At 35.5% G+C, this 10,678-nt stretch overlaps 1 protein-coding gene across 10 annotated transcripts in view; it reads right to left on the bottom strand.

The window, feature by feature from the left end:
* Positions 1–1,662: 1,662 nt before the first annotated feature.
* Positions 1,663–10,678, bottom strand: part of by (focal adhesion protein tensin) — a 203,418-nt gene continuing 194,402 nt past the window's right edge. For 7 of the 10 annotated variants that reach the window (XM_018551571.1, XM_018551570.1, XM_018551572.1 and 4 more), the window contains 10 exons: positions 9,736–9,949; positions 9,077–9,265; positions 7,176–7,766; positions 6,545–6,879; positions 5,989–6,078; positions 4,843–4,951; positions 4,233–4,416; positions 3,277–3,642; positions 2,712–2,994; positions 1,663–2,392 (listed from right to left, as the gene is read on the bottom strand). In XM_018551571.1, coding sequence (XP_018407073.1) covers positions 2,233–2,392; positions 2,712–2,994; positions 3,277–3,642; positions 4,233–4,416; positions 4,843–4,951; positions 5,989–6,078; positions 6,545–6,879; positions 7,176–7,766; positions 9,077–9,265; positions 9,736–9,949 — 2,521 coding nt within the window. In that variant the 3' untranslated portion in view covers positions 1,663–2,232. The remainder of the gene's footprint in view (positions 2,393–2,711; positions 2,995–3,276; positions 3,643–4,232; positions 4,417–4,842; positions 4,952–5,988; positions 6,079–6,544; positions 6,880–7,175; positions 7,767–9,076; positions 9,266–9,735; positions 9,950–10,678) is intronic. The other 3 variants (XM_018551575.1, XM_018551573.1, XM_018551579.1) reach the window with 3 other exon arrangements.

Raw genomic sequence — 10,678 nt, 5'->3', positions numbered from 1 at the left:
TTCTTGATCATCAAATATACAGTACGAATTTTGACTAGCACATTGCGTAACTACGGGTCCTCCCTCTCGCGATCGTGAAGGAGTTCACGGAGAACGGAGAAAACGCCGAAGCTTCGACCGACCTTCGTTCGGAAGACAAAAGTAGAAGGGACCGCGAAAATAGACGAAGAAGTCGACGACGTTGAAAGGAAGGCCGGCCATTGCAGACACCGGCGGTCCATTCGCACTGTCGTATTGTCGTAATTACAATATAATCGATTCGATTGTAATAATTGACTGCTCATCGTCGTGCCCGTCAAAACATAAAGCTCTTCGAGAATGAGCTCTCGACGGTACACGAGCCCGAAATGGCAAGAATCTATATATGGTATACCAAAAGAATACGCGCGATACTGCCTCGTCACGTGCATGTTTCTCCTCAAATAGCATTATTCATTCCAACCTGTGTGATTTTCGAGCTGATTCTAAACATAGCATTGCTTCTTCCATGAGTCGCGACTGTCATTCATTTCACGACGATTTTTCTCAAGGTGTCTCTTCGAGGCCATCTTTTAAGGCGACAATGTCTCGTAGTGTATTTACAGTTATTTATAATATCATTCTTTCAAACATCGAGGGAGCATGACACGGGAATTTTATACGTGCGTGTATGTACGTGTATTAAGTGTATAATATACTCTGCAAACGATGTAACATTCTTTGTCAAATATTACTCGAGAGTCTCAAGTATAACATGATAATATATGAATTTACGATGCTCGCACATTATTTAACGATCTACTCGTTATGTAAATTCTATCGTAAATAGATCCAAAAAAATCAAAAATTCTTAAATAAAATGTAATTATTAGATAGATACAATGATAGATTCCGATTATTTCGTGATTATGCATTTTTATAAATTTCTATACTTTAATTTTATAATAAAACATTTTTTAAATAAAATAAAAGTAAAAAATACTTTTTAAGACAATTGCATTCTAATATTCACTGCCAATGTACGTAACGAGTATTATAGATTTTCAGTATTGGCAGTGAATATCGGAACGTAACTTAAATCGTATATTCATTTACAATTTGGACCGTTCTGATTACTAAAGCGCGAACACATAAGTTTTGTTATTATTCGTATGATAGTTGCATGTATGTAGTACATGTAACAATGTGTAAATGTATTCGTATGTTTATACGTGTGCAATGCATAGATGTTTTCCGAAATCGAAAGCGCACTCAGTGTTGCGCGAGATACGCTCGTTTCGAATGCTCGATGCTCTTCGTAGATCGCGCGAAGAGCACGGTTGATTTTCTTCAACTATGACTACGAGCTATCGGTAAGTTTGCGTGCGTTGATTGATCATATCATAAGCGGGGAAAGGTGGCGAAATCATAAACTTTAAAATTTCGCACAGAACTTTCAAAAAATTTCAAAATATATGTGACGAGAAGAGAGAGAGCGAAAACATCATTTAAATATATTTTATCAAAATACATCTAAAAATTTGAATTATTTCAATAATTACTAAATATATATGCTAAATTATAATTAATCTTATTATAAATAATATCGCAAAATATTCACATAATTTTATAATAATTTTTAAAATAAAATAAAATAATTTTATTATATATATAAAATTTTTCCAATGCAGCCATTTGACCACCTTGCCCTTCTTAAACCATACACATTATATCTTCACTATTCGCTACGTTAAATCACAACAGTAACGATAATTATAACAACAACTTTCTTATCTTGACTGCATATTGACGCGAGGATGGAATCGATTCACGTATCGCCTCTTATTCTCCTCAAATTCTCTTCCAAAGAGAGCGATCTTCGACCTCTTCCCAGCGTTATCGATAATTATATCATCCCTACTGTTTGCAACATGAATGTTCTACTGATTCAACGCTACGAAATGCACGAAGACTTATTATGAGTAGTCGGTTAATGATAATGATTAATTTATGCAGCCATTTCCAACATTTCTTTTTAAAGGATTCACGTATGTCCTCCGCGTGTCTGCAAAATGACGATTTCATGAATCGATCATATCGATTATTCGTCCTGTTATCCCCAACTTCTCAGTCGTTTTATTCTTAATTAAACTTCGCATTTTCTTGCGTTAAAGATATGTGTCGGTATCGACTTTAAAGACGAAACCGTTAACGAATTCACGATGATGTTTGTGCCCGTTAGTCTTGGCGATTGTGGCGAGCAGGTAGTAATTCTTAAACGATGTTGGCTTTGGCGATGGAACTTCCCATCATGACTTTGTTCACGAAATTTACGATGGCCGTGGCGGGTTGCTCTGGTTCCAATTCGGCGAATACATGACATTGATTGTCCGATTTATGAGCGGGTTTCCTTGCCACAAAGCCGAAGCAGCGACTGAAAAGAAAAATAATAAGCAAATTATTTAAATTTTAAGATAAATATTAAAATTGTTAAATTTTAATTTAATGATTAAATGCTTAAATAATTTGCAATTTTTGTAAGATTTAGAATTATAAGTTTTTTTATACACAAATAAAATTTCTATAAAAATAATATTTTATACACAAATAAAATTTTATGAAACTGTTAAACGTAATTCAGAAAATATTTCTCAATCGTTATAATTAATAAGAAATCATAAAAAAATTTAGATGATTTTATTATACGTAATATAAATTTATTTCTTAATTAAATAAAAACTTTGAAAACGTACTGAGCACTAAGAGGTCTTCCGGTATCTTCGTTGGTAAAGTCCCATGTGCGTTCTTCGGAATCCAATCCGCAATAACTTATATTATTTGTAGGATAATGTCGACGGAAAAATAGTTTTCTTGCATTATCAGTTAAAGTAATGCCCTGCGTGGAAACTTTGAAGTGAACAATTGTAGCGACCGGCAAAGGCTTTTGCTCGAATAGATTGGTAATGGCTTTCTTGATGGCTTGTGGCCCGGTTAAGGACTCCGTGTCAATTGTAAAGAGATATAAAACATTACAAGCTGTAAAAGACAGATTTGAAATATTTAAGAAACAATTTATCCTCTTTTTAATAAATTAAAAGGACTTATAGTTATTAAAAATTTAAAATTATATGTATAATATATAAATTTAATAATAATCAAATTTTTAAGGGGTTTTTCTTGCACAAGTAATCTAAGCTACTATAAGTATTATACAAGGATAAATATATAAAATATCCAAGAATTCTAAATCTTTAATTTAACCATATAAAGTTCTTTTTATCGTATCTTTGTATTACTTAAACATAATAAATTAATTACCTGCTCCTTGAGCGAGAAGCTGCTGAGTGCTATTAGTACCAGGTGAGTCTAAAGCTCTGGCAGCTGCCTCCGGTTCGGGTAACAGCAGTTGGCAAGGTAATGCCATGGCCATCAAACTGTGTTGGTAAACCAGAGCCGAGAGTGAGCTGAAGACAGGTTCGTTTGCACATCCCTTTAACCTGACACCGCGCGATGTTGGTTCGATCAAGAAGTGCCTAACGAGCTCGCTCGAAGGATCTCGTGGACTACTGGGTGCACCAGGAGGTGGCGTAGCTACTTTCAATGCCAGACCAAAAGCACCCGGAAATGAGTTGCTGTCTCGCACTACGAATGTGCCGGGTGTCGCATCTTTCAGCATAGAGATTGCTAAAAAAAAATTCATAACGCTTATTTCTCACACTATTCAATTATAATTTTTACGTTGTGCATAAGAGATCACATGTTTTAACGAAATAATAAATAAAGTAGTAATAAAGTTCAAATTATTGAAAAGTAAATGAAGTTTAAATTATTATTACTTGTTATACGTATGTCACATTCGCGCGCGTTTATAATTTTAAATACAATTAAAATAATAGTTTTTTAGCATCTATTACATCTATTACAGCTCTAAAAAAGATAAACAATATCAAATCTTATTGGACCGTGAGAGTTTACTACACTAAATATCGATGAGACATACCATAAAATTATTAAATTGTTAGTCAATTTAACTCGTGATAGTACTGTGAGTAGTTTAATGGAATTTGCGTTGTAAGTCTGAAAAAATTTCGGCGCGCATTTAATAATTTATATATGTAGTATTATATAGAATATTATATACTACGTATATAAATTCACACGAAATTATATATTAGAAGCATCCAAGATCCAACTTTTGACCATTACGGCATGTTTTTATCAGTATTTAGAGTTTAAAAAAGATAAAAATAATCTCAGATTTATATAAAAATTACCTTGCTCCCGCGATATATTAGGTTTGTACCAGATTCTACTAGTATCGCGTACAAATTTCACATTAGCATCGGCTACCTCCTGGGGCTCGGTGTTCGAGTGAACGCTGGAACGTCTCGAACTATAATATTGAACTTGCGGCGAAGATTGACCACCACTGTTGATCGATGTGTATGACGTAGCACTCTGCAAAATCAAAAACAAGTTATTACAAGAATATATTATCTCCTATCTGCATACTAAAATAATAAACCTAAAATATGAAGCTTCCAACATATTTAATTTCGAATATTCTATTTCATTTGTTATATCCACTTTCAAATGAATTCTTACATACACACAACAGAAAATTTAAATCTTAAAAAAAATCATATTATTTTAAATTTATATTAAAAATATGAATTTAAAAATTATTTTAAATTTATATTAAAAATATGAATTTAAAAATTATTTTAAATTTATATTAAGGAATCATATTATTTTAAAGATTTAGGTAAAAATTTAATATAAATTGAAGCTGACTTTAAATAGCTCCGCTATTATTCTGTCATCGTGATGAGATTGAAACAACGACGAGATAATATAGACGTAACGTAATATTGCAATGCTTACCTTAGGGCTTTGGGCGAATTCTACGTGGGTCGGTGTTCCAGGACTGCGCGAAACAGCCTGCGGCTGCGACATCGTCGATTCGCTTACAGGAGAAACAGGTCGGTCCTTACTGTAAAAGGAGCAACCAAATGTAACGTTAGAAGACATTATGCGAAAATATACAACCAAAACATCTCCGTGCAGACAGATGTGTGTCGGTTGACTCGTGCACAGTGCTATACATCGTGAGGAAAATATCGGAAGTGGGTGATACACATTGTGGAAGAGAATTTTGGAGGCAAAAGAAGTGCCCCTAAAGTTAAACAAGGAGAACATCTGTAGCGAGAAGCAGGACGAAGGATGAATAGGAATGAATTTTTTTCCCTTCAATGGAGATGATGAATACTCAGTGAGGATGATGGAAGTGTTACTTCTTCAATAACAAAGTTTATTTTATCGATATAACATACTTGCTATATGAGAAGTTTCTATGACACACGATGCAGAGAAGCGCGAGTTCTTGTTAGTTCGAAGGTGCAACACACATATGATCATACGTGGCCGCGATTTATCATCATGATACGATCAACTATATGCTAAATTTCCTAATATAACTCCGTAGACACACACATCAACATACTAGTTTTTAAATAATCTGTAATAAACATTTATCATTTATAACAACGATAAACACCAAAGATGCAGGTAAAACCCCGCTAAACATGAAATAACAGTGATATTACAACATTATAATTTCTTACTCAACAATGTAACTGCTTCGTACAACCTATGTTATATAACATTTATATTATTAAGTGGAAAATTATAATATTGATAAAATGTTATTGCTTCATGTTTAGAGGGAAATCATGAAATTATACGTGAAAGTAATGTGTTATTCAGATTATATAAAAAACGTAAAAAAAAAACTCCAATGTAGAAGCGTTTTGAATTTATATGATATCATGTAAAAAGTGATTTATTGTCTATGATATGATATAGGATGCATTCCCCGGGCGTATCAACGCGCGCGATTAGTAACGTGACACAAAACATTCATAGTGCACATTAGGGCGCGACGCTCTCCATCGCTGTGATTAATTCTAAAGCCGTTAATTGCATATTCAATTACGATCACTCGCTCCCGTGATTTTTCTTATATATTACCTATAGTCGAACGATGCCGATTGGTTAGTGAGCGGCCATCGTTTGTTATGCGTTTGTTTAAGCGGCCCGCTTGTCGGGAAACTCAAGCGTCTAAAATCACGAATATTATTTTTCGTCATCATTACCGTTGTTTCGTGATCCTTCATCGTGTTCAAGGAAAATGTTTCACGTCATACGCCTAAAGAGCTTGGAATAAAATATTTTTCTAAAATTTATAAAATGTTCAGTACCAAAAGAGTTACTGCAGTATCCCAGTTTTGACACTCACGCGTCAAAATTTAAGATAAGAAAATTCTAATATATAAGAATGTATGAAAAATATAAGAATATATATTTTTCTGTGCAATATATATATTAACGTCATAAAGCAGAAATTTTCCATTTCACTACCTAATATTTTGATTAAAATGTCGCAAGTAGTAGTAGCTGACGTACATATATAAGCTATTGGATCAAAATTATTTTAGTCGCAAAAAATTCTAGAATTTTTAATTTTCAATTTTATGTAATTATATGTTAAAAATAGGATAAGTATTGAACAGAAAGTACAACTTACCGCTGTGTTGTCGGACTCTTGGGTGGAAGCCCCGTCTCCTTCGAGGCTTCCCTTCGTTCTTCGATATATATCGTTCGTTCAGCGCCGTAGTTTCCGTTATTGTTATTATTTCCGCTAGCCTCGTTATTATTGTTGTTACTGACATTGTAGCTATTGTTGGACGTCATGTAGGTGCGATCGCTGGCAAACGTCACCGTTGGTGATGCGTTATTGACGTATGGCGTCCGTGGATGGACCGGAAACGCCGGTGTCTGCGGTCGCGATGCACCGCTGACGACCGCGCTTCCGGGACTGATACTTCTCTCGGTCCACGATGACGCCAAGTCATTGTGCGGCTGTGTGAAATTCAAAACGATTATTATAATTACACACCCTGAGACACTTGACGGGGCGTAACGAAATGACGAAACATCGATTAGTGGCAAGCTATGAACGCACATCGCCGTTTTCTACATTAATCTACGCGCTACCAGCCAAGCGAGGCGTACTGGACAACAAGCTTGGAGTACCGAGACTAATGTTGAACTTCAATTAGTGATTAATACAATCAGCAACACGCATAAAAAAAAACTGTGGCAAGTGCATATTATGAAATGATTACGCGAGGGATTTGCGTGAAGGAACGACAAACCTGGGTGCAATTCTGCCATGCTTTTGGTGACTGGTTAGGGGAGCAATTAGTGACATTGTTGCTAGGTACACTGGTAGATATTGTAGCGGCTGCTATTGCGTTGCTGCCGCCAGGATGTTCGTTCTCGGTTTTTGTCATGCTCGGGGACGCGCGAATTGGCGAGATCTCGGCTAGAGACTGAATGAGGCTCACGAGAGGGTCAGGTTGATCGACTACCGCCAATAATCCAGCGTCCACTTGGTCGTTGCTGCTGGTCGAGCTGTAACTCCCAACGCTCTGATAAGTAACGCGATTCCTCGATTCGGGCCGTGCATTTCGACTAGATGTCGCGTATTCCTGAATCGCGATTGTCTGCTTCCGCTCGGAGTGGTCGTTGCTGACACTATTGATGACACCGGATTGCAATTGATGATGACGATGCTCGCGCAGCAACGCATCCGCGCGCGCGAAACTGTCGCTGCGCGACTCCGGTCGCGGCGGTTGCTGCTGATGCTGCGACCTTTCGGCGTTGCTGGAACTCGATTGCTGGCTCGCCGCGAACCCTAAGGATGGCACGGCCGCTAAGGCTGAGCGAGGGGATGTTGGAGGGCTCTGGAATGCAAGCCAAGCGCTATGCTACATGCCGGCGAACTAAGAGCGTTTAATCCTTTCAGTGCTATGCTCTGAGTGCCCTCGATTACCCACGCTAGCGAGGCTTTAAGTCCAAATCGTTGTTAATTAATTGTGTGGACTAATTAATGGCGCGAGTTAACGCATAGTCATAATTCGCAGCTGCCGCGTCAGCTGGAAATTGTTCACGTTGAACGATAACGATAAAGAGTGATCTTTCGATAATGCTATGCTACGTATTTCACAAATAGTTTTAATTAAAATCACAAAAGCATATATATAACAAGAAAATAAAATTATGTAATAATTAAATAATTAAATTTGTAAATGTTTTATTATATGCAGATTTGATTCTTTTTTGCAAATGCATAAAATGTACACAATGTTATCAAAACAGATTGTTTATGATAATGACAAATTAATATAATAGTTAAAGCAGAACTTTTTAGTCGATAATGTTTATTAACGTAATATTAACGTAATGGGGGTATTGCGGTAAAAGTAAAATGAATGTTTATGCTATTATATAATATTATACTTATATATATACTAGGTAAATGTACTAAACTTACAATAAAATTATACAGTACTTAAACAGTTAAAGTTAGTAATGTGTCGAATACTTTATTGTGCAATTCGGGCTCCTTTTATCGTAAATGTATCGAAAGTATAGCACGAAAAAGGATTAAGGGGGATTTCTATCTCAGATAGGTAATCGCTTTACGGTCTATTTTAGAGAGACCGTCTCTTACCATTTAGGGTCTAACTATACGGTATTTCTATAAGGTGAACGCTGTTGGAGGAGTTTCCTTAACTTGTTATCTATGGAGCCTAAATTGTAGCGTTCGTGCTGCCGCCGTCTTATTGGCGTAAAGCGAAATCGACCGTACCACCGTTCCAAACTCCACGAGAATAACTATTTATTTCATCTAATATTATCCGTACTTATCGACCAATTTAACTCATTAATTAGTTTTGTTAATGATCGTAATTTTTCTAATATCTAAAGAATATTAAAATTAAGTGCAAACCGCAAATGCAAAATATTATTAAAATCCAATGTTATATACATATATGTTTTTTATTTAAATTTCTAGTAAATTTCAATTTACTTAAATTGCTTTAATCGGTTACTTTTGTAAAATATAATAATAATAATATCAAAAACCTATGTAATCATTGTGTGTTATAATATGCAATTTGAATATTCGAAACGACGGTGCGCGTGACTCCAGCAATCTAATGAGCAAAAAGTGCGTGGGACACGCCTAAATGCATACACGTGTACTTACCTGACTGTCGTACTTGCGATACTCGTAAGCACGCTTTACAGAAACGAACGGTCGTTCGTTCATACTCTCCGCTCGTGGTCTGCCGAGAACACCGTTTCCGGTACTGCCATTATACTTCCGGCTGCTCGATCTCTGCGGAAGTAGAGGACTAGCTGGTGCAGAGGTATACGGAACAGCTCTCGACGACGGCTAATCGATAAATGGTAAATGTCAACAAAGTTAATCCTAGAATGCGCGATTTGTCTTTCGCGTTAGTAAATATGGTATAGTCTATTAAATCATAGGAAGCTTGTTATATTAGTAAGTTACGAGAACGTTATAAATTGTATTTGTATATACTCGAAAAATTTTAGATTATATAAAATACAGGAACTTAATAGTATAATAAATAATTGTATATATCAAACGAGATTATTAATTATTCTATTATTATAAATACGTGTATGCTATAATTTCTTCCATATCATACTTGCATTCTAGGATTAACAATTTCACTAAAAAAAAAAAGTCTCCATATTGCTCAATTGTATGTAACAGATTTTTTTGCTATTTCTTTTCTTTACATCACCGTAAAAAAATTGTGTAAGAATATTTAATTATTAATTAACAGGTTAAATTTTCCCCAATCGATATCTAATCAAACAATGATAATTTCTTACTTGTCCAGAAACGGAATTCACTGTCCATCCATCGTCATCGTCATCGAGGACTGCTGAATCGCTCGCGTAACCATCGTGTCTCAACCTTCCTCTCTGCAAACTCCTAAGCTCACCGATGACACGATTTCCGGTCTCTTGTCGCCAAAGCTTGCCTGGGCTCCTTTCATCTCTCCTAGCGGCGAGTTTCAATTGCTGCTGTCTCAGCCACGATAAACTAACCGATAATAAAAGAAATAGACTATCTTATCACAAATTCTTTGATGTCTTCCTGTCAAGCATACATATATCGAGATAAAACTAAAATGATTTTAAACATATCTTAGGACCATATATGTGAATACATAACTAATACGAAATAAACGCCTTTAACGATCAAGTTGAATCTTAAGTACTTAAATATAATATAATAGTTCAATATGATTTTATATACTACTTATGTAGTCAAACTACAGTACTATTACAAATTAAGTTGCTTAGCAATTTAATAATTTGCTCATAAGTATCTTAATAAGATCTTAGTAATGCTGAATAACATATTAAAATCTAAATAATCTTATAATGAAAAATATTATCTCGACCGGGGATCGAACCCGTTTATTCCTTATTAGTTATGTGAAATTATTTTACAAAAATCTTTCAATTGCTCTCATTGCGAATAATTGAGCGACCAATCGTTAATAGTGATAGAAAAACTTTCCGGTTCAATATTTATTATAACGACTTATGCAATGTGAGACTAAACATTTAATAGCACGTTGTAAATAACGTGGATAATTGCGACGTTTCTCGCTTTCATGTCTCGCAATAGGGACTTATCGCATTACCACGGCGCATAAATAAAAATACGAGAAGTTACGCTTTCGTAGGGAACACGAGACCGCGACTCCGGTAACAAAGGCTCGGCAGAACGTGCCGTCTCCTTCGCGAATAGACTCGCGGAATT

Source organism: Cyphomyrmex costatus, unplaced genomic scaffold (genome assembly GCF_001594065.2).
Source record: "Cyphomyrmex costatus isolate MS0001 unplaced genomic scaffold, Ccosl1.0 scaffold141, whole genome shotgun sequence".
In the NCBI taxonomy this organism is placed as follows: domain Eukaryota; kingdom Metazoa; phylum Arthropoda; class Insecta; order Hymenoptera; family Formicidae; genus Cyphomyrmex; species Cyphomyrmex costatus.
The sequence above is the reverse complement of the archived record's forward strand: the minus strand, read 5'-3'. Positions and strand labels throughout refer to the sequence as shown.